The sequence below is a fragment of the Ranitomeya variabilis genome, chromosome 3 (genome assembly GCF_051348905.1).
Source record: "Ranitomeya variabilis isolate aRanVar5 chromosome 3, aRanVar5.hap1, whole genome shotgun sequence".
Classification (NCBI taxonomy): domain Eukaryota; kingdom Metazoa; phylum Chordata; class Amphibia; order Anura; family Dendrobatidae; genus Ranitomeya; species Ranitomeya variabilis.
Genome location: NC_135234.1, coordinates 488,689,081 through 488,713,543, shown reverse-complemented (window position 1 = coordinate 488,713,543; position 24,463 = coordinate 488,689,081). Strand labels below are relative to the sequence as shown.

The 24,463-nt window shown below is 44.5% G+C and overlaps 1 protein-coding gene across 2 annotated transcripts in view; it reads right to left on the bottom strand.

Moving 5' to 3' along the window:
* Window positions 1-1,188: 1,188 nt before the first annotated feature.
* LOC143816432 (zona pellucida-like domain-containing protein 1) overlaps window positions 1,189-24,463 on the bottom strand; it is a 100,171-nt gene continuing 76,896 nt past the window's right edge. Inside the window, exons 8-11 of one of the 2 annotated variants that reach the window (XM_077296796.1) lie at window positions 18,385-18,556; window positions 16,536-16,644; window positions 5,750-5,773; window positions 1,189-1,529 (exon numbers count right to left, since the gene is read on the bottom strand). In XM_077296796.1, the coding sequence (XP_077152911.1) occupies window positions 1,366-1,529; window positions 5,750-5,773; window positions 16,536-16,644; window positions 18,385-18,556 (469 nt within the window). In that variant the 3' untranslated portion in view covers window positions 1,189-1,365. The remainder of the gene's footprint in view (window positions 1,530-5,749; window positions 5,774-16,535; window positions 16,645-18,384; window positions 18,557-24,463) is intronic. The other variant, XM_077296797.1, reaches the window with a different exon arrangement.

The window sequence follows — 24,463 nt, the reverse complement described above, 5'->3', positions numbered from 1 at the left end:
TAAGGTTTGATATTTTTAGGGGGAAGCCCTGTCCTTTAAAACAGTCACTAAGAGGTTTCCTTGAGTGGCATAATTAATACTCTCACTACAGTCTTGGTTTTTTTTTAAAGTGTGTCCCTTTGAAGTTAATAAAAGTTATGTTTTACTTTAGGATCTTTCATACGGATCTTTATTTTCCTCTGGAAAATTGTGTGTTACCCTATTCTGAATCCAGACAGTGTAGTTTAATGTTGAATTATGATGAAAAAAATGACATTATTGGTGTGTTTTTTTAAATATTTTTTTCGATGTTCACTGTACGTAATAAATAACATGACCATTTTATAGATTGGGTTGTTCCAAATGCGATTATATGAATGTATACTTTTTCTGGTTTATATTTGTTTTATCACAAAGGCTGCATTTTTAGTGACAAATGGACTTTTTATGATCTTTGTGCGCTTTTTTTTAACATTTTTTACATATTTTATTTTTTTTTTTTTACTTTTTTACTTAGTCCCACAATGTAAAATGAATAATTTTTACTTTAATCACTGGTCTCATGAATTGCAGTACTCATGTACTGCAGTGCATGAGACCTATAAGTGACCCTGGGGTACCATAGCAACAATATTGTTAAAGGATGTCTTTTAAACCCCTTAGATTCCTTTGTCAAGCTTATCGCAGAGTGGCTGCTGTAATGTACAGCTGTCACCAGTGACAATTTTGGCTACAGGGGGTGCTATTCACTTATTCCTGATTGCCATTTTACAATGCTTACGAGGGAATAAGGCCCCTTAATTGCCGCCGTTTTAATGCACATCGACGGTAGTTAAGGCGTTAATGGTTATAATTTAGTCGAAATCATATTTGTGTAGTATATTTTAATTTATTTTCTTACATACCTTTGCTTTTGCATTGATCAGTCAAAGCACGACCATATAGAAAAGTTAATAGGTGTAAACACAAAAGCTAGTTATAATGCGTTCCCCTTCTCTACAAAGGTATTTAGCCAATAGTTTGCAAAAAAAAGATAAGAATATGCTACCATGTGAAAATTGTCTTGGATGCATAGACTCAACAACTACAGATATAGGTCTGCAAAATATAGTCCATTTGCATAGCATTAGTTCTATGTGGTGATATAGCAACTGATTATACTGTACATAAGGTCCAACTCCCAAGCTAAATAATTAGATTCACATTTCAAATGCCAAGTTACTAAGTCTTTATTTTCTAGCACATTGAGAATCAAAATAATACATTGTAATTCCATTTAAATATTTCCACAATAATTAGTACATCTATGGACTCATCTACTTCGCTTCATAGCTTATTAGTGATGTATTTGCTATGTCTAAAAACATACTGTCGGAGAATCTTAATCTAATGAAAATTATTCTTTTCTGGATATCTTGTTTTCTGCAGTCTCCTGTGCATAAGAAATGCAATGCCTCCCATGAGTGTACACAGCAAAGCTAGGAATCCAACAGTTATTCCCAAACCAACAGCAGTGCTCACGATTTCATGAGAATCCTTATTAGAATTGCCTAGAAGGTTAAAAACAATATATGTTAAAGAATTATAGATCACAAAAAATTCTTGCCAAATAATAGTTTTATTTTAAAATATGTTTTTTATACAGAAAAGCTACAGTTCCAACTTTAAAAAGGACATATATGGGTAGATTCATCAATGTATTCATAATAGTTTTCTGGTGGACCATATTATGAAGTACATGCATTAGAAAAATGTATAAGGATTCAGAGTCACACTGACTGAGACTAATTTGTTCAAAATTTCCAGTTCTGTTCTAACTAGTTTGTGCTGTTTTAATAATCCCATTTCTATGTTACACAAGTAAAATTAAATGTCTCTCAGCATAAACAATAAAAATCCCAAACTAATCACAAAAGACTAATATAATCTGAATCTTTTAGTTGTTGGAAGTGTGGAACTGCTATGATGTTGCATATGACCAAACAAAATTCTACTGATAATTTTTGCATATAGGCTCAAGAATTCATAGAAAAGTTCAAATTTACATTTAAAAAACTATTGATGAACTGATTTAAATGAAATGTCGGACTGGGATGCCATGGGCCCACCAGTAACCAACTCCAGGGCTCTATTTTTCAGCTTCATGAAAATGTGACATTATCCTCAATCTCAAATTTATATAATAATGAACTGGGTAGCTTGTTAAATGAATAAGATGCCTCCTTTCTCTGTACACAGTGATTCAAGTATTTTGTGCCATTCTCCTGAGCTCCAGTGGGCCAGTCCAAGCCTGTTTACTTGTGCCTAGCATGGAATGGGGACAAATATATACAAAGTTCAGGGGTTTTAATATTTGAATTTTGCACATAAAAACTAAATCACTCACTGGATCAATGATTTGTTCAGATGAGAGTAAAATATGTCAGTATGCTAAACAGATAGTATATGGACAGCAGACAAACCAATGAAAGTCAATGGGGTGAGGGAAATGAGTGTGTTTAACAACTTCACCACCTTGGGATTTTCCGTTTCTGAGTTTCTTTTTATTTGCTTCCCGTTCGAGAGCCATAATTTTTAATTTTTTTCTGTCAATATGGCCATGTGAGGGCTTGTATTTTTGCAGGACAAGTTGTGTTAGGTGTCGAGTTCCTGCCGCTGTACAGGGGTTATCTCGAACCATGTCTGCTGCGGTCTCCCATTCTCCTCCAGCTGCAGTGTGGCCTGCTCAGCAGAGACGTCGGTCCCAGGATCTGGCTCAAGCAGATACTGTGCGTTTGGTTACAGCTGCCTTTCCAGGCTCAGCCTTTGTAACCAGCATTGATCAGCAGCGAGCAGACATTCCAGGTACTAAGTCCTGCTTTTCTTCTACTGAGCATGCCCACGGGATGACCTCTCATTGGAAGTCGGGGGTCACATGCTCAGGTCCTGTAGCATCTCCTATTGGATCACTAGGAAGGTCCCAGAAGGCTACAGCTATAAAAGGTTTGCATGGCCGCTCAGCCATGCGCTAGTATGAAACTGAAATTGTGTGTGTGTGGATGTATGACTGAATCTAGTGAAAGCTCCTTAATCATTCCCATCCCTAATGTTGTTGAAAGTACTTGGGTGATTGAGCTACCTAGAGCTAGACTGTGCCATACAGCACTAGGCACAAGCTACAGCATCTATTAGCAGCAACCGCCAGTGTGGCACCATGCACAATCAGTGCGCTTTCCTGACCCTAGATAGGGTGGTTAGTGGTGTCCACCAGAGCGGTGCTGTATGCACTCAGTCTGTTAAATGTTTTAGTTAGTCCTGTCCTGACAACTTGTCAGTGTAGGGTGGGAATTCCCACCTGGACTCAGCATCTAACTTAGGGTGTCCTCAGGCATGGGCTCAAAAGCCATCGAGGGTCAGAGCGAGTTCAATCACCAGTTTAGTGGGGATGATTCATAGGGATCCCACTAGCGTCTTTCAGCTGCACCCTGTGACTGCTAACAGGGCGCAGTGTATAGTTGGTGACTCAGTGAAACAACAGAGCTCACTTCCATTCACACTGGGTGAGGTCTAAACCCACGTGTGAGCAAGCGTTTATCCGCCATTACTCAACAGCAGGTTCCATCTCTGCACGGTGGACCCCTGGCTGCAAACGCACAACATATCTCCCTTTATATTATTTGGTGCATTAAGCTAGCCCTAACAAGTTGTACTTTTGAACTACAAAATTAGTTTTGCCATATAGTGTACTGGAAAATGGGAAAAAAATTAAAGTGCAGAGAAATTGCAAAGAAAGTACAATTCAACAATTGTTTTTTTGTTTTGTTTTTTATCATGTTCACTAAATGCTAAAACTGACCTGCCATTATGATTCTTCAGGTCATAATGAGTTTGTAGATACCAAACATGTGCAGGTTCTTTTTTATTTAGGTGGTGAAAAAAATCCAAAGTTTCTCAAAAATAATTAACAAAAAGTTGCCATTTTCAGAGACCTGTAGCATCTCCATTTTTCATGATCGGGGGTTGAGTGAGGGCTTATAGTTTGCATGACGAGCTGAAATTTTTATTGATATTATTTTGGTACAGAGACGATCTTTTGATTGCCCGTTATTGGATTTAATGCAATGTTGCGGCGACCAAAACAAAATTCTGGCATTTTTATTTTTTCTCATTACGCCATTTACTGATAGGATTAATTCTTTTTACATATTTATAGATCAGGCAATTCAGAACACAGTGATACCAAATATGTGTATTTCTTATATATTTTTATTTATTTATTTTTTTAATGGGGGGTGATTTTAACTGTTAGATTTTTTAATATTTTTAAAAACTTTTTTTTTACTTTACACTTCCTTTAATAGTCTCCAAGGAAGACTAGAAGCTATGTTCATCCAATTGCTTGTGCTACACATAGCAGGGCGGCGCTCATAGCTATCTGGCAATTACAACCACAGGGGTCTCCTGCAGACTCCGGGTTGTCATGCCAACCCATCGGCGACCCGCGGTCTTGTGAAATGGAAACCAATAGGTGGGATTAGTGGTGCACTTCCAGCATGCACATGTTAAATGCTGCTAACAAAGATTGACAGCAACATTTAACATGTTAACCGCCGTGGGTGGATCTGTACCAGAAAAGTTGCAAGCTCATCACCGGTGCCCCCAGCAAAAAGTGGGAGCCAACCTTAGATGTACCTATACGTCTAAGGTTGGAAAGGGGTTAAATATCGACTGATGTTAAAAATCTGCATGTGAAAAATCATAACATACAATTCTCTGATCCATTTGTCACATCAGACTTGCCCGTTAAACTCATTGGATGAAACCAAAAATTGGATGACATGCTAACACCATATATAATTATTAAAACTATATTTTGTCTAGTATTATTGTTTATTTTCTGATGCTAAATGGATGTAAAAAACAGACATATACTGTACATGAAAAAATGGATGAAGAATTGCCTTTTTTTCTGGATAAAAACATGATTTTGCTGTAATTTCCCAACAGCTGGAGTGCCGAAGGTTGCTTACCCTGGATCATAAACAGAAGCCAGGATAAAACTTTAGCACTTGGCATCAACTTTGAACATCTTTTTTTGATTGAGAAAGTACTTACTACTGCCTCTTTATTTTTTATGTGATCTGACTATTCGCAATTCTCTCTGTCTATTCGCTATGAAATATACTGTATATGTTGAAGATTTGTGTTGCTTCTTCCTCTACATAGAAGACCCAGTTAAGCATCCTAATCCACCATTCTACATACCACTATGACTGGGTAAAACTATCCCCAACTGTTTAATTGTTGGATGTTTTTTTTTTTACATTTTAATTATCTTTCAAATTAGACAGTTACTTAGCATTACAATTTTCCATCAAATTGACAAATTTTAGTAAAGTGTTAAAAATAAAAACACTTTTTTTCAAAGCATGTTAAGTCATTGACAATGTTTAATTCCACATTCACACGTTCAGTATTTGATTAGCATTGTACATCAGGATTTGTTTCAACCCAAATCAGGAATGTGTGGTGATGTGTTTCTATTTCATTTTACATCTGATTCTTCCAGTCGAGATTTTGGCTTACAAATATTCATGTAAAATATTGACCGAATACCGAACGTATGATTGTGTCACAAATGTGATGAGCCTTCCCTGAAACTAAAAATTAATTCTTCTTTTATTTAATTTTAATTGAACAACTATTTAACTAAAAAAGTTTTAAACATGTAAAATTTTACTTTCTTTGCAACTGTACATTTTACTTGAGAAGGAAACTACTAAATACTTACTGGAAACTGAATGTGTTAATTCTTCTGAAAGGAAAAAATAGTAAAAATTATTGATTATGTGATTTTAATATGCAATTCTTTAATCTTACAAGAACTGCCTAAAAATTCCTGGAATATAACTTTCTTTGTGATCTAAGGAGACATATTACAGCTATTTAAGGAATTTACCAAACATTAGTAGAATAATATGATAGTAAAAAGACATAAAAGCATAGGACTGTAAGACAGATTCTTTTCAGAATATTTTTATTCATTCCATAATGTTGATGCACAAGATAGTAAATCATATCTGACAAAGCTAAAAGGCTAATTGTATGGATGAACTTTCCTTGGACATTATATTAGTCAGCAATTCTATTGGCTGACTGATACATCAATTTCCTTTGAAGAAAACATTTTAGGTAGATGGGGATATCTACATTTTTACATGTACCTATTAAGTAGACTTTTGACGTCATGTAGATATTATAACTAGACATGAGCGAAGATCATTGGCTCCCTCCTTTATTTGGCAAATTATAGCGCTTACTGAAGACGCTGCATCGGAATTCTGATAATGAGCCATTCGGCTCAGCAGCTGCATGTGTCGCTGCTGTGTGACAGTCACAATACATGCATGTAGAGCTTGTGTGCTGTGACTGTCACACAGTCACGACTCACGACACATACAGCTGCGGTGCCGGACACCTGATTATCGGGAGCGATCCAGGTATCCGGGTTCCCGCTGCTGCTTCTTCAGGAAGCGCTATAGCTTGCTGAAATAAGGAGGGAGCCTACAATGTTCCCGCATCTCTAGTTATGACCATTAAATCCAGGGACAGAAGTCAGTTTTCCAAATGGGCATGAACACATTGCTTTGCTCATCCTGTCTCAACTGTCACTGAATTTTCTAGGAGCACTCCACTGCAAGTGCAGAGTTAAAGAAAGGCCACAAATTTTATAAATTAATCTTTAACCATCTAAGCATGTTTTGGCCTGAAAGACAATCCATTGTTTTTGTTTTTTTTACTTTTTTTGTTTCATTTCAGAAGCCATAAATGTTAATTTTTTTAGTCAATGTAACCATATGAAGGCTTCTTTCTTCCAGATAACGTGTATGTGAAATTTGCATTGTTTAAGGTACATATAACTTATTAACAAACTTTTCTTAACTCTTTATAGGGAAAAATATAAACAAAACAGGAATTCTGCCACTGTTTTTTTTGGAGGGTGGAGTGGAGAGGGGAGGTTTAGACTTTAAGCAATGAACCTTGCTGTAGATATAAGCTGTTAACTTTATTTGGTTCATGATCAACATTTATTTTTTTGCAGCTGTAGTTTTTATTGGTGTCATACGACTCCTTGATCACTTTTTATTACGCACTGGCTATGTTCACAAGGCATAATATTGTTATGAGTGCTATCCATGAAAAAAACTTAAAGCACACGGACCAAAGTTAATCAACTGTACTGATCAGTAGACCATTTCTTTCCACTGACTAAATGATCACATGAAAAAAAAATTTCAGCATGAACTAGACTGTTTCATATCTCGAAATTATTTATTTTATTCACTTATACAGCGCCAATAATTCCACAGAGCTTTACAGATATCATCATTACTGTCCCCATTGGGATTCACAATCTAGATTCCCTATCTGTATATCTTTGAAAAGAAAATGACTAATCCATTCAAGTCTATGAGTGCGGTAAAAAATTGGATCTCATAATGATCAACCAGATAGCATCTGATTTTAATGGCTTCATTACAGTTCTTTAGCATAAAAAAACTGTATTTGGTATTTTTTAACAACTGCTCATTTTTAAAGCTGGATGCCATTCACATGACATTGCAGATTAAATATTGTCTGGTTTTCCTTGATGAAGATCAGATTTTTTGTACGGTAGTGTGAACTTAGCCATAAAGAGGTTTTACTCTGTGGGTCAGCATGATTGTGATTATATAAATTATTATTATATGCCATTATTTATGATTTATTACTATTTTTGCCTAAATAATATCTTGAAAAATATATTTTGGTGCTATTTTTTGAGAGCCATAAGTTTTAAAATTTTCTGATAATGAAGCTGTGTGAGGCTTATATTTTGCATGATGAACTACAGATTTTAGATAACATTTTCTTACATTCTTTGGGAGATATAATTAGCAAAAAACAACTATTCTTTTATTTTTTTTTAACTCTTTAATGGGGTTGTCCAGATAAAACAGATTATCACCTATCCAAAATATAGGTGCTAACCTGGAGATTGGTGGGCGTTCCATCATTGGGAACCATATTGATTGGCAGAACAGAGATTTTTTATCCATAAAATGAAACTTTCATTCCTGTTACAAAATAGTGCGACAGTTCAGACATCCCACCATTGCTCCATTCATTTTCTATGGGGCTGCCAGAAAAAGCTGAGGGCAGTGCTCAGCAGCCCCATAGGAAATGAATGGTGCATCAGATGAGCATGCATGCTGCTGCCCCATTCTAATAGCGGTAAATATTCCCTATTCTGTAGATTGGTGAAAATTTGATCAGTCGGACCCCAGGATTGATAAAATATCATGTATCTTGCAGCTATGTGGTAACTTTTTATATTGGACAACATCATTAACTATGTAGCCAATTTTTCTTTTTAAGTTTTCATATTTTGTCACCTTTTTCAAAGCGTAATCACTTTGTATTTTTCCACAGACAGGGCTTGATTTTGGGGTGACAAGTTGCAGCTTTAAAAAACACTGTTAATGTATATCTCCAGTGTATGGAGAAAAAACCCATTTAAGGTGAAATTATAAAAACATGCTAATCCTCCATTACTTTTAATATCTGTAATTATTTTTTTTTTCTTTTCACTTTATTTTTAAGAATCAATATGGACTTGAACTTGCAATCTTTTTAATGCTTGTTCTACCAGTTATAGCAATAATCACTGGCTCTTATGAGGTCCAGACTGTGACTGGACATCAAAGGAATATCCTACATGGCAGTGACAAGAGTCTTCATCAGGCTCCTGGTTACAATGGCAGTTCATTGGCATCCAAGTAAGCCCTCAGGCAGAATGATGGCACTTAAATTATGATGTTCCTGATTAACAGCAGCATTTAAAGGGCTAACAGCAGTGATTGGCTAGATACATGCAGCTTCATAAAATTCCAACATTTTATTTTCTTAAACATATTCCTATCCTTTATGAGGATGCTGTCTTGTCAAAATATATTAGAATCTGGTTGTTGTCAAAAAAGCATTTAACCTTGGTAACATTTTATCCCATAGTTTCTTCAATTCTATCACAGGAAAGATATACACTGCTCAAAAAAATAAAGGGAACATTTAAACAACAGAATATAACTCCAAGTAAATCAGACTTCTGTGAAATCAAACTGTCCACTTAGGAAGCAACACTGTTTGACAATCAATCAATCTTACATGCTGTTGTGCAAATGGAATAGACAACAGATGGAAATTATTGGCAATTATCAAGACACGCTCAATAAATGAGTGGTTCTGCAGGTGGGGACCACGGACCACATCTCAGTACCAATGCTTTCTGGCTGATGTTTTGGTCACTTTTGAATGTTGGTTGTGCTTTCACACTCATGGTAGCAAGAGACAGACTCTTCAACCCACACAAGTAGCTCAGGTAGTGCAGCTCATCCAGGATGGCACATCAATGTGAACTGTGGCAAGAAGGTTTGCTGTGTCTGTCAGAGTAGTGTCCAGAGGCTGGAGGCGCTACCAGGAGACAGGTCAGTACACCAGGAGATGTGGAGGGGCCTTAAAAGGGCAACAACCCAGCAGCAGGACTGCTACCTCAGCCTTTGTGTAAGAAGGAACAGGAGGAGCACTGCCAGAGCCCTGTAAAATGACCTCCAGCAGGCCACAAATGTGCATGTGTCTGCACAAACGGTTAGAAACCAACTCCATGAGTATGGTCTGAGTGCCTGATGTCCACAGATGGGGGGTTGTGCTCACAGCCCAACACTGTGCAGGATGCTTGGCATTTGCCACAGAACTCCAGGATTGGCAAATTCACCACTGGTACACTGTGCTCTTCACAGATGAAAGCAGGTTCACACTGAGAACATGTGACAGACATGACAGTCTGGAGATGCCATGGAGAGCGATCTGCTGCCTGCAACATTCTTCAGCATGACTGGTTTGGCAGTGGGTCAGTAATGGTGTGGGGTGGCATTTCTTTGGAGGGCCGCACAGCCCTCCATGTGCTCATCAGAGGTAGCCTGACTGCCATTAGGTACCGAGATGAGATCCTCAGACCCCTTGTGAGACAATATGCTGGTGTGTTTGGCCCTGGGTTCCTTTTGATGCAGGACAATGCCAGACCACATGTGGCTGGAGTGTGTCAGCAGTTCCTGCAAGATGAAAGCATTGAACACATCTGGGACATCATGTCTCGCACCATCCATCAATGTTACATTGCACCACAGACTCTCCAGGAATTGGCAGATGCTTTAGTCCAGGTCTGGGAGGAGATCCCTCAGGAGACCATCCAACGCCTCATCAAGAGCATGCCCAGGCATTGTAGGGAAATCATACAGGCATGTGGAGGCCACACACACTACTGAGCATCATTTCCTTGTCTTGAGGCATTTCCACTGACGTTGCATAAGCCTGTAACTTCATTTCCCACTTTAATTTTGAGCATCATTTCAACTCCAGACCTCCGTGGGATATTAGTTGTGATTTATGTTGATCATTTTTAGGATTTATTCTTAACACATTCCACTATGTAATGAGTAAATATTTACAACTGGAATATTTCATTTAATGATATTTAGGATGTGGGATTTTAGTATTCCCTTTATTTTTTAATCAGTGTATATCTTGGTACCGTGTTAGCCAGTCGATAGAAAAATATTTAGAATTGAGAGTCCTAAGTGGTTGATACCTTTTAATGGCTAACTGAAAAGATAGTAACAAATTGCAAGCTTTCGACACTACTCAGGCCTCTTCATCAGGCATAGAATAATACAAAATCTGAAGAATCACATATTTATGCACAACACAGCAGAAAGATAATGCAATGGATAAGACAAGTGACGTGAAGCAGAGCTATCAATATGGGAGAGGGGACATATAGTTGTGTCCATAAATATTGGAACAGTTCATAGATAAGGAGTGTGAATGTTTTATTGGGGTCTGGTGTTGTGATGCCCCCACAAGGTCTGAACCACTGAGGACTCTCAAATCTAAATATTTTTCATTTCTACCAGTCAACACAGGACATAGTTAGGTTATCTGGGTTTTTTCAGATGCCACAGCAATAGATGTTGAATGTGCTCGCATTCTCTGATCACATGCAACTTTATCAATCATGATGGTTCACAATATTTTATAATCAAGGAATACAATCATTGTAATTCTCAAAATGTCATCTACATGATAAAATCTGTGGATTATAACCTTATTTACATAGGTTTCACTACTAAGAAACTAAGAGTTTGAATCTCAGAACATTTAACTGATTTTGTTTCCTCTTCTAGTTCTAATTGGTCAGTTCCTCATGCATCTAAGCACTTTTTTTCCGTTCATGAACACCTCACAACTTCTTTAAAAGTCTTGTGTATTGAAAGAGTGCGGAATACCCCCTGAGAGGGAGACACCAAGAGATGCCTCCTGATAAGAGAAACATTTTGGCTATACAATCTTGTCCACCTTATTCCCTGCCGGTTTAAATGCTCCCAGAGAAATTAGTAATCTTTGGTTAAGCACATGTTTGTTTACATGTTTTATCGTGATATTTGTTTATTTGTCTTGGTTTTGGTTTTAATTTTGTATTCATTATTCATTCTTGATCATGTGATTTTTGCAATGAATTCTCATTGGCTGTATCACTGTTTAGAACTCTGCTGTTAATCATTGTTATTAGCTTTGGGAAAGAGTGCCAGAGAGTGTTTGAAAAGCGATGCTCTTAAATTACAACATGAAACTGCAATAAAGCTTTTAAATTTTACTCAATGCAATTTTTGAATTTTGTAAAGCTGGATTCCTTTTTTTTGGATATTTTCATGTGTGTTGACACTTTTTCCATTTGCTTCGGAACTCCACGGGCTGGTCAGGTGAGCTGGTTTAATCTCTCTATGAAAGAAATACGGTGGTTATATAGCACAGTCAGCATCTGCCCTTCGTGGAGCAGATTCAGCTCCTGAGCCCTCTCCACACACCTTGAAGAATGGGGATTAAACACTTTTCCCCATTAGGTGTAGTTGACATGTTAACCTTATTATGTGGACCAAAATGTTGTTATCTACTTTATTATGTTTATTTTTATGTTTTGCACAAAAATTACTTTAAAAAATAGTTTTTCAGTATATTGTGTATACATTTTTGTGTGTACACAGAACTTTGCTCTGACAACTCTGCTGTATTGCATAATTATTGCAACCATGTCTGTCTGGGAGATGAAAGCTGAAGAACTGTGAGGATACCTGCAGATGTGTCAGGGGCATATCTAGGGGGGCAGATGGGGCATTTGCCCTTGCTGAAGCTCTCTTTGGGGCACTGTTGGGGTCACCTGATACAGCGATCTGACATGTCTCCCTGGCGGGTGCATTTTTCCGACCCCAAGAGTTGTAGTCGGCAGCTCTCTTTGCTGTCTGTCAAGCTGACAACTGGCTCAGAGAAGCCAGTACACATGAAGTCCTGAATATCAGCACTTCTGCATCAGGGTGACATCTGCAGCATTTGCAGCATCTGATGACTCTGCTAATGCCTCTCTCCATTGGAGCTGAAGAGACTGTAGATTTATTGTAATAGGGTAGTGGAAATTTAAGGAGCCATGAGGAGCAAGGCGGAAACAGTATTGGTAAGGACACAGTATATGGAATGGGAGTGTGGGGATTGCTGTAGACACAGCAAATGAAGTGGTGAGGGGTGGTGGATTGACACACTGTAAGTAGTGGAAGTGTGGCGTTGGTGTCGACACAGTATGAGTAGTTAAGTGGGATTTGTTAGGACTAGTGTTGAGCGATACCGTCCGATACTTGAAAGTATCGGTATCGGAAAGTATCGGCCGATACCGGCAAAGTATCGGATCTAATCCGATACCGATACCCGATACCAATACAAGTCAATGGGACTCATGTATCGGACGGTATTCCTGATGGTTCCCAGGGTCTGAAGGAGAGGAAACTCTCCTTCAGGCCCTGGGAACCATATTAATGTGTAAAATAAAGAATTAAAATAAAAAATATTGCTATACTCACCTCTCCGACGCAGCCTGCACCTTACCGAGGGAACCGGCAGCGTTGTTTGCTTAAAATTCGCGCTTTAACTTCCTTACGCGAAGTCCCGGCTTGTGATTGGTCGCGCGCCGCCCATGTGGCCGGGACGCAACCAATCACAGCAAGCCGTGACGTAATTTGAGGTCCTTCAGGATTTTAAAATTACGTTCCGGCGTTGTGATTGGTTGCGTCGCGGTCACATGGGCGATGCGACCAATCACAAGCCGTGACGTCACGGGAGGCAGGAGACGCGCGCATTTTACCGGTTCCCTCGGTAAGGTGCAGGCTGCGTCGGAGAGGTGAGTATAGCAATATTTTTTATTTTAATTCTTTATTTTACACATTAATGTTGTTTCGATACCGATACCCGATACCACAAAAGTATCGGATCTCGGTATCGGAATTCCGATACAGCAAATATCGGCCGATACCCGATACTTGCGGTATCGGAATGCTCAACACTAGTTAGGACACACTACAAAGATAGGAGGGTGGATTGGTGCAGACACATTGAAGACATGGAGCAAGGGATTAGTGCCAACACAGTTTGAGGAGTGGGATCGATGCATAAACAGTATGAGGAGTAAGTGGAGATTTGTTCTGACATAGTAAGAGGAGCAGGATGTGGATTGGTGCAAATGCATAGAGAAGGGTGATGTTGGGGATTTGGTGTAGACACAGTATCAGATGGGGGGTCATTAGTGTGGACACAGTAAGAGGAGTGGGAATTTGTTACAAACATACTATGAGGAGTGGTGGATTAGTATAGACTAAGTCTGAGGAGTAGGGAGATTAGTGTGAACACAGTATGAGGAGTGGAAGGGTTTGTGTGGACACAGTATGAGGAGTGGAAGGGTTTGTGTGGACATAGTTTAAGGAGGGAGAGGGAAGTGGTGTGAACATAGTAAGAAGTGTGAATGGGGATATTGTTGCATACACAATATTATCATCTATCATTTTAGCACCGTTTATTCCATGGCACTTAACATGTGAATGTGGTAAACATAATAAAAAACAAGCACAATAATTTTGAACAATACAAGTCACTGACTGATACAGAAGGATAGATGACCCTGCCCATGAGAGTTCACAGTCTACAATGGATGTGTGAGGATACAGTAGGGGAGGGTAGAGGTGGTCATGCAGTGGTATAGTGGATTAGTAGGGTTGCTATAGGTTGTAGGATTGTCAAAAGAGGTAGGTCTTCTGGTTCCTTTTGGAGGTTTCCAAGGTAGGTGAGATTCTGATATGTTAGGGTAGAGAGTTCCAGAATATGGTGGATGCACAGGAAAAATATTGCATGTGATTGTGGGAAGAGTAGATAAAAGATGAGTAGAGAAGGTGATCTTGTGAGGATCAGAGGTTGCATGCAATTTGAGGTGGAAGTGGTGTGAACACAGTATGAGAAGTGGGGAGATTGGTTTGCAGTGGGGATTGGTGTGGGACACATTGTGGGGAGCGAAGGGGACCTGTGAGAAGACAGAATGCCAGTATGGGGAGCAAGGGGGACTTGTGAGGGGACAGTATGTCAGTATAAAAAGCAAGGGGGACCTGTGAGGAAACAATGTATCGGTATGGGGAGCAAGGGAGATCTGTGAGGAGACAGTATGGGAAATGTAGAATATGTGAGGAATCAGTATGAGGAGCAGGGTGGGATTGGGTATTTAAACAGTATGGGAAGTGGGAATATATGTGGAGACAGTATGGATAGTGAGGGGGAAATGTGTGAGGAGACAATATGAAGAGGGAGGGGGGGAAATATGCAAAGACAGTTTTGATGGGAATAGTATGAGTGTAAATTATGAGAGGGAAAGTGTAAGGAGGCACAGAATATAAGCCGGGTAATGTGTGGGCAATATAGAGATGGGCCAGCATGGTGGGCTATGTTAGGACATGGCAAGGAGGGGACAGTATGCTGAGGAGGAGGAGTATGATGAGGAAGCACAGTATAGGGACTGGGCATTATAGGAGGGGACACAGTGTGAGAGGACAGTGTGAAGAGGGGGCCCAGTATGGAAAGTAGGGGGCAGTGTGGAGGGCATGAACCATAAGAGAGATAGTATGACATCATATTTTGTGCAAGGAACACAGTGAGGCACACTGTGAGAGACACAGCAGAGGGCAGACATTGTTATTCAGGAGCATTATTATCATGCTGCTTTTTTTAAGGGCACTGTCAGGATGTGCTGCAGAAAAAGGATGTGCTGCAGAGAAGATGGGAGTTTGCAGAGATGAGCTGTGAATGTGAAAAGTCATCATGACATCTGAACAAGATGAAGAAAAAAAGAAAGAGAACGATTCCCATTAGAGATGATATAGTCTATAAAGTACCTGGATGTAACTATTTATTTGTGATACTGCTTGCATCTCATCAGCACTGTGGTTCCTGCATATTTCGCAGTCTGGTGACTGGTAGCAACAACAACCTTTGCCACCTTACCATTATTAAGGACATATGGGAAGTTGTAGGTTCATGTGATACAAAAATAACATTTTTATTAATGTTAGGAGCCTATGTTAGGAGGGCAACAGGGATTGTCCAAGTTTGTGATAAAAGTCAGCAGTCACTCTATGTGACTGCAGACCTTTGAATCCTCATAGCAAACGCATTTCATGCTGTAAGGATTTTCTGTTGCTGGCAGTGAGAACAAGAATTCATGCACTGCAAGTATGCAGTTTGCATACATGCAATCACTTGCCAACTAGGTATGCCTGGCCTCACTCAACACAAGTGAACTGAGCGAGGGAGGCCTGACACGTTTATTTGGAATGTGGCAGGAAGTATGCAAATCGCACCAGAGTATCCTGACTGTGTGGTGTGCATGTTGTGAGCATTCAGAAATCTGCAGTCCCCAATCCTAACAGCGAGTAATATACTCACTGTCAAGACTCAGCTCTGCAGCATTCATCACATGACTATTCATATGCGAATTTCAAACCTAGAGTAGTGTCAACTAGCTTCTCGTCCTGCTTCTCTCAGTGAAGCAGAGGCTGTAGTATTTCACTGATCATTTAAAGAATTAGGAAGAGCAGCTCATCGGCATATAAGTGGTCACATGACATCTAGGGATGGGGATGTACCAAGCTGAATTCCTGTCCCAGGTACCAGAAAACTTAGATACATGCTTGGTGTCAATTATAATCACATACAGCTCTGCAGTGAGATCAGGGGAGCAAAGAGCAGCCAATACACATCACACTGGTAATGTCCCCTTCAAGATAAAATAAGGTCTGGATGCAGATTCTCATTCAGATCAGTGTCTGACCCATAGCCTGGAGCAGCTTATTTACATATAAGAAAAACAGTGATTTATCTGGAATAAGACATCAGATCGCAGATATCAAAGTATCATTTTATTCAGCTTCTTATGATTTGCATGCCCATATAATCAACATAAGAGAGTTCATCCTACTGACAGATTCCCTTTAAGGGTGGAAAGTGCAGATAAAACTATAATGAAGTTGTTGTTCTCACTGCCATAGCTTTAATCATTATATAATATGCCTTTTTGGAATTGCTATCAATAGAAGGACTCCATTATTATTTTAGTTACTTACCATTTTCAGTAGTGGTGATAATTCCTGGAGAAGTAATGGTTGCTGGATCAGAAACAGTTCCTGAATTGCTAGACACAGCTCTAGCATTCCTTTTTCTTCTTAAGCATGGCTATAAGGTATTATATAAAAGAAGAAAATGTGTAATGAATTCTGTTATATTTGTTGCTGAGCTACATATTCGGCTAGTTCCATCAGTTGCATAAGCAATGAAGTGGTAACATTCATGCATGATCAACACCACAATCAAATGCGAAGATAGGATGTTCCAGAAACCTTCGGAGCACTAATCAGAGGAAGACATGACTTTGGGAGGGGTGCAATATCTAAATGAAATTTGGATATTCTCATTGTGACTTAATGTACATCCTCCAAGTAAAACAGCTGCCACCTATATGTTGAAGGAATATTCACAGCCTCTGGTGCAATTACTGTTTTGTCTATAAGCCAGCCTAAGAAAGAAGTGAACCCCTTCACCACCTTGGGTTTTTCCGTTTTTGCATTTTCGTTCTTTTTCTCCCCTTCTTCCTAGAGCAATAACTTTTTTACTTTTCAGTCAATGTGATCTTATGAGTGCTTGTTTTTTGTGGGACAAGTTGGACTTTTGAAGGACACCCTTGTTTTTCTATGTAGTATACTGGAAAATGGGAAAAAAAATCTAAGGGTGGTGAAATTGCAAAAAAAGTGCAGTTTCACAATTTTTTTCTGGTTTTGTTTTTACCATGTTCACTAAATTCTAATACTGACCTGCCAATATGGATCTCCAGGTCATTACAAGTTTGCAGATGCCAAACATGTATAGGTTCATTTTTATTTAAGTAGTAAAAAAATTGAAAAGTTTGTAAAAAAAAAATGGCGCCATTTTCCGAGACCCGGAGCTTCTCCATTTTTTGGGATCTGGGGTTCGGTAAGGGCTTATTTTTTGTGTGCCGAGCTGATGTTTTCATTTATACCATTTTGGAGTAGATACGATGTTTTGATCTTCTGTTATTGCATTGTATTGTAATGTTCCGTCTACCAAAAAAGTAATTTTGGGGTTTTGATTTATTTCCCGTTTACCAATCACATTAATTTTTTTTATATTTTGATAGATCAGATGTTTCTGAACACATCAATACCAAATGTGTAATTTTGTTTATTTGATTGTTTTATTTTTAACAGGACAAAAGGGGGATGATTTGAACTTTTAATTTTTATTTTTTTTATTTTTTTTTAAAGCACAATTTTTGTATACACTCTTTAGTTTCTTCAATAGGCTCCTTAGGAGACTTGAAGCTGTGGTCTTCTGATCGTTCGTGCTACACATAGCAGGTCATGTGCCCTGCTATCCGTAGCAGAAATGATCATCTGCTATGAACGCCGGCCATGTTCTCCTGCAGACCCCCAGTTTCCATGTAACACCGATCGGTACACTGCGATCATGCTACAGGGGTGCCGAGAGTCATGGTTTGTGATGCACTTCCAGTGCATTCATATTAAATAACACTCTCAGAGATTGACAGCGGCATTTAACATGTTAACAGCTGCGGGTGGATCACGAATCCAACCGCGGCAGTTAGGGGCACATGACAGCTCATCAAATCGGCTGGCATGTGCCTGAAAAGAGCGGGAGGAGACATATAACGTACTTATATGTCATAGGTCATAAACGGGTCAAAAACTGAGCCCCACTAAGAAGGAGGCTATCAAGAGTTGAGTGTGGTTGATTAGAAATGTATAGTTTGCAGTTTGGAGGCACAATGTATTATTACAAATAATAGAGTCAACTATGCACTAAGATTTAATCATTTTTGGTGGTTTTATACATTTTAAATGAACACAATAATAAAAAGTTAAACAATGTCATACTCACCGTTTTAAATGTACTACAAGCAGATGTTTCGCAGAGACGTGTTATACAGTGCAAGTAGAATGTGGACACTGGCTGCCCATATTGTTCTAGAAAACGGAAAGCTGTGAAATAAAATTGTGCAACTTGACTATCTCCATTAACTGTTATAAAAGTAAATTGGTCCTTGTTACATCTAAAAAAACAAACAAACAAGTAGTGTTACTTTTACAGACAAGTTAAAAACAAAAACACAACAATCAATTTTACAATGAAATAACTAATACCAAAATAGGTTTTTACGTATATAGATGAAAGAAGAAAACATTAGCAAAAAGTTGGGCTTACTTACAGCATTTACAGTCTCTAGTTATATTTAAAATAACAGATGTATGTACATTTTTGTAAGGTTTTCTCTTCAACAATTTAACAATTCAAATTTGCTACAGTCACAAGTACAAACCTACATTTTCTCCCCTGGTTAGCAAAGTCTGCATGGTACAGGAAACTATATCATTTTTTAGTTCTGAGAACCTGTGTAAAGTAACCTATTGGAGCATTAAAGTGAATCTGTAAGTAGCTTTTTGCTATGTAATCTGAGAGCAGCATGATGTAGGTGCAGATAGTGCTCAATCGCTACAATCAGGCTATGAATCACCTAAGGAGATTGACTGACCTGGGAGGGTTATAATATTATATTCTACTAGATGGCAGCCCGATTCTAAAGAATCGGGAGTCTAGAATCCATATATACTTTATTTATTCAAATGTAAGAATAATACAATTAATAAATAATAGTAAGAAAGAACAAAAAATGGCTGCACTCACCAGCTCTTGACAATTCTTGACAGTACGGCACATTTCTGATTGGTCGCTCGCGGCAGGCGGCAACCAATCAGAAAAGTGCCGCGCACCACGAAGGCATATATCTTTGTCCACCCTGAGCGGGTGTAGGACGCTGGTGACGTCACTTATCTCCGGACATTATCTCCGGACAAAGCCACGGAAGTTGGCACAAATTGCCGGAAGTAGTATTCTAGGCAATTATATATTAGATTTTAATGTTATCAGTGTTTACCTTTGAACGTTTATATTGTATTGTCCTGTCACCAGCCATGTGTACGATTATCGGCCGAAAGCCTCTCTGGAACCAATAATCACCCCATGTAAAGGTATCTTTATAAGTTAAAGATTCAGAATACTATGACTTTTATCATATCCTGAACAGTCAAGTTTTTTATGAACCGTTAAGGTTTTCTGGTTGAAGTAAAAAAACCTCTGAGTGTTTACAGTTTGAAACCATAAAATGTTGAAAAATTATGTCATTCTTGAGTATATCACTCAATGGTGCTCATAAACGTGTCAAATTTGATCTATAATATACTTTAATATACGTTACTTTAATCTTTAATATACTTAAGAACAGGGCCCCAGACATCACACAGGGGGTCTGAAACACCGCACAGTGGTCCAAAATATCGCTGTGCTCTGCCTGGGGCCCCATATGCTGCCTGGGGCCCCTGTGCTCTGCCTGGGGCCCCATATGCTGCCTGGGGCCCCTGTGCTCTGCCTGGGGCCCCTGTGCTCTGCCTGGGGCCCCATGTTCTGCCTGGGGCCCCTGTGCTCTGCCTGGGGCCACTGTGCTCTGCCTGGGGCCCCATATGCTGCCTGGGGCCCCTGTGCTCTGCCTGGGGCCCCATATGCTGCCTTGGGCCCCTGTGCTCTGCCTGGGGCCCCATAGGCTGCCTGGGGCCCCTGTGCTCTACCTGGGACCACTGTGCTCTGCCTGGGGCCCCATATGCTGCCTGGGGCCCCTGTGCTCTGCCTGGGGCCCCTGTGCTCTGCCTGGGGCCCCATGTTCTGCCTGGGGCCACTGTGCTCTGCCTGGGGCCCCATAGGCTGCCTGGGGCCCCTGTGCTCTGCCTGGGACCACTGTGCTCTGCCTGGGGCCCCATATGCTGCCTGGGGCCCCTGTGCTCTGCCTGGGGCCCCATATGCTGCCTGGGGCCCCTGTGCTCTGCCTGGGGCCCCTGTGCTCTGCCTGGGGCCCCATGTTCTGCCTGGGGCCACTGTGCTCTGCCTGGGGCCCCATAGGCTGCCTGGGGCCCCTGTGCTCTGCCTGGGACCACTGTGCTCTGCCTGGGGCCCCATATGCTGCCTGGGGCCACTGTGCTCTGCCTGGGGCCCCATATGCTGCCTGGGGCCCCTGTGCTCTGCCTGGGGACCCATATGCTGCCTGGGGCCCCTGTGCTCTGCCTGGGGCCCCTGTGCTCTGCCTGGGGCCCCATGTTCTGCTTGGGGCCACTGTGCTCTGCCTGGGGCCCCATAAGCTGCCTGGGGCCCCTGTGCTCTGCCTGGGACCACTGTGCTCTGCCTGGGGCCCCATATGCTGCCTGGGGCCCCTGTGCTCTGCCTGGGGCCACTGTGCTCTGCCTGGGGCCCCATATGCTGCCTGGGGCCACTGTGCTCTGCCTGGGGCCCCATATGCTGCCTGGGGCCCCTGTGCTCTGCCTGGGGCCCCATATGCTGCCTGGGGCCCCTGTGCTCTGCCTGGGGCCCCTGTGCTCTGCCTGGGGCCCCATGTTCTGCCTGGGGCCCCTGTGCTCTGCCTGGGGCCACTGTGCTCTGCCTGGGGCCCCATATGCTGCCTGGGGCCCCTGTGCTCTGCCTGGGGCCCCATATGCTGCCTGGGGCCCCTGTGCTCTGCCTGGGGCCCCATGTTCTGCCTGGGGCCCCTGTGCTCTGCCTGGGGCCACTGTGCTCTGCCTGGGGCCCCATATGCTGCCTGGGGCCCCTGTGCTCTGCCTGGGGCCCCATATGCTGCCTTGGGCCCCTGTGCTCTGCCTGGGGCCCCATAGGCTGCCTGGGGCCCCTGTGCTCTACCTGGGACCACTGTGCTCTGCCTGGGGCCCCATATGCTGCCTGGGGCCCCTGTGCTCTGCCTGGGGCCCCATGTTCTGCCTGGGGCCACTGTGCTCTGCCTGGGGCCCCATAGGCTGCCTGGGGCCCCTGTGCTCTGCCTGGGACCACTGTGCTCTGCCTGGGGCCCCATATGCTGCCTGGGGCCCCTGTGCTCTGCCTGGGGCCACTGTGCTCTGCCTGGGGCCCCATATGCTGCCTGGGGCCCCTGTGCTCTGCCTGGGGACCCATATGCTGCCTCGGGCCCCTGTGCTCTGCCTGGGGCCCCTGTGCTCTGCCTGGGGCCCTTGTGCTCTGCCTGGGGCCCCATGTTCTGCCTGGGGCCACTGTGCTCTGCCTGGGGCCCCATAAGCTGCCTGGGGCCCCTGTGCTCTGCCTGGGACCACTGTGCTCTGCCTGGGGCCCCATATGCTGCCTGGGGCCCCTGTGCTCTGCCTGGGGCCACTGTGCTCTGCCTGGGGCCCCATATGCTGCCTGGGGCCACTGTGCTCTGCCTGGGGCCCCATATGCTGCCTGGGGCCCCTGTGCTCTGCCTGGGGCCCCATATGCTGCCTGGGGCCCCTGTGCTCTGCCTGGGGCCCCTGTGCTCTGCCTGGGGCCCCATGTTCTGCCTGGGGCCCCTGTGCTCTGCCTGGAGCCACTGTGCTCTGCCTGGGGCCCCATATGCTGCCTGGGGCCCCTGTGCTCTGCCTGGGGCCCCTGTGCTCTGCCTGGGGCCCCATATGCTGCCTGGGGCCCCTGTGCTCTGCCTGGGGCCCCATATGCTGCCTGGGGCCCCTGTGCTCTGCCTGGGGCCCCTGTGCTCTGCCTGGGGCCCCATATGCTGCCTGGGGCCCCTGTGCTCTGCCTGGGGCCCCTGTGCTCTGCCTGGGGCCCCATGTTCTGCCTGGGGCCCCTGTGCTCTGCCTGGGGCCCCATATGCTGCCTGGGGCCCCTGTGCTCTGCCTGGGGCCCCATATGCTGCCTGGGGCCCCTGTGCTCTCCCTGGGGCCACTGTGCTCTGCCTGGGGCCCCATAGGCTGCCTGGGGCCCCTGTGCTCTGCCTGGGACCACTGTGCTCTGCCTGGGGCCCCATATGCTGCCTGGGGCCCCTGTGCTCTGCCAGGGTGTAGGACACTGGTGACGTCACTTATCTCCGGACATTAGCTCCGGACATTAGCTCCGGACATTATCTCCGGACATTAGCTCCGGACATTATCTCCGGACATTAGCTCCGGACAAAGCCACGGAAGTTGGCACAAATTGCAGGAAGTAGTATTCTAGGCAATTATATATTAGATGGGCATTTCCTGAAGGAAATACATGGTGCTTGAACAGCGCTACCAGCTTTACAGCAGCACTTTTCACACACGGGACTGGGGGGCGCGCTTACTTTTGCACCCGGGGCCGGGGGCGCGCTTACTTTTGCACCCGGGGGCGCACTTACTTTTGCACCCGGAGGCGCACTTACTTTTGCACCCGGGGGCGCACTTACTTTTGCACCCGGGGGCGCACTTACTTTTGCACCCGGAGGCGCACTTACTTTTGCACCCGGGGGCGCACTTACTTTTGCACCCGGGGGCGCACTTACTTTTGCACCCGGGGCGCACTTACTTTTGCACCCGGGGGCGCACTTACTTTTGCACCCGGGGGCGCACTTACTTTTGCACCCGGGGGCGCACTTACTTTTGAGGCCGCACTTACTTTTGGTGGGCGGGGCTCCTCGGCCTCCGATTTGGTTGGTGGGGCCCCTCGTCCTCCGATTTGGTGGGTGGGGACCCTCGGCCTCCGATTTGGTGGGTGGGGACCGGCCTCCGATTTGGTGGGCGGGGACCCTCGGCCTCCGATTTGGTGGGTGGGGACCCTCGACCTCCGATTTGGTGGGCGGGGACCCTCGGCCTCCGCTTTGGTGGGTGGGGCCCCTCGGCCTCTGATTTGGTGGGCGGGGTCCCTCTGCCTCCGATTTGGTGGGCGGGGCCCCACGGCCTCCGATTTGGTGGGCGGGGTCCCTCTGCCTCCGCTTTGGTGGGCAGGGCCGCTTGGCCTTCGATTTGGTGGGCGGGGCTCTCGGCCTCCGATTTGGTTGGTGGGGCCCCTCGGCCTCCGATTTGGTGGGCGGGGCCCCTTATCCTCCGATTTGGTGGGCGGGGACCCTCGGCCTCCGATTTGGTGGGCGGGGCCCCTCGGCCTCCGATTTGGTGGGCGGGGCCCCTCGACCTTCGATTTGGTGGGCGGGGCCCCTCGGCCTCCGCTTTCGTGGGCGAGGCCCCTCGACCTTCGATTTGGTGGGCGGGGCTCCTCGGCCTCCGTTTTGGTTGGTGGGGCCCCTCGTCCTCCAATTTGGTGGGCGGGGACCCTCGGCCTCCGATTTGGTGGGCGGGGACCCTCGGCCTCCGCTTTGGTGGGTGGGGCCCGTCGGCCTCCGATTTGGTGGGCGGGGCCCCTCGGCCTCCGATTTGGATGGTGTGGACCCTCGGCCTCCGATTTGGTGGGCGGGGACCCTCGGCCTCCGCTTTGGTGGGTGGGGCCCGTCGGCCTCCGATTTGGTGGGCGGGGCCCTCGGCCTCCGATTTGGTGGGCGGGGCCCCTCGGCCTCCGATTTGGTGGGCGGGGACCCTCGGCCTCCGATTTGGTGGGCGGGGCCCCTCGGCCTCCGATTTGGTTGGCGGGGCCCCTCGGCCTCCGATTTGGTGGGTGGGGACCCTCGGCCTCCGATTTGGTGGGCGGGACCCTCGGCCTCCGATTTGATGGGCGGGGCCCCTCGGCCTCCGATGTGGTGGGCGGGGCCCTTCGGCCTCCGCTTTGGTGGGCGGGGCCGGGCCCCTCGGCCTCCGCTTTGGTGGGCGGGGCCGCTCGGCCTTTGATTTGGTGGGCGGGGACCCTCGGACTCCGATTTGGTGGGCGGGGACCCTCGGCCTCCGATTTGGTGGGCGGGGCCCCTCGGCCTCCGATGTGGTGGGCGGGGCCCCTCGGCCTCCGCTTTGGTGGGCGGGGCCGGGCCCCTCGGCCTCCGCTTTGGTGGGCGGGGCCGCTCGGCCTTCGATTTGGTGGGCGGGGCTCCTCGGCCTCCGATTTGGTTGGCGGGGCCACTCGGCCTCCGATTTGGTGGGCGGGGACCCTCGGCCTCCGATTTGGTGGGCGGGGCCCCTCAGCCTCCGATTTGATTGGCGGGGCCCCTCGGCCTCCGATTTGGTGGGCGGGGACC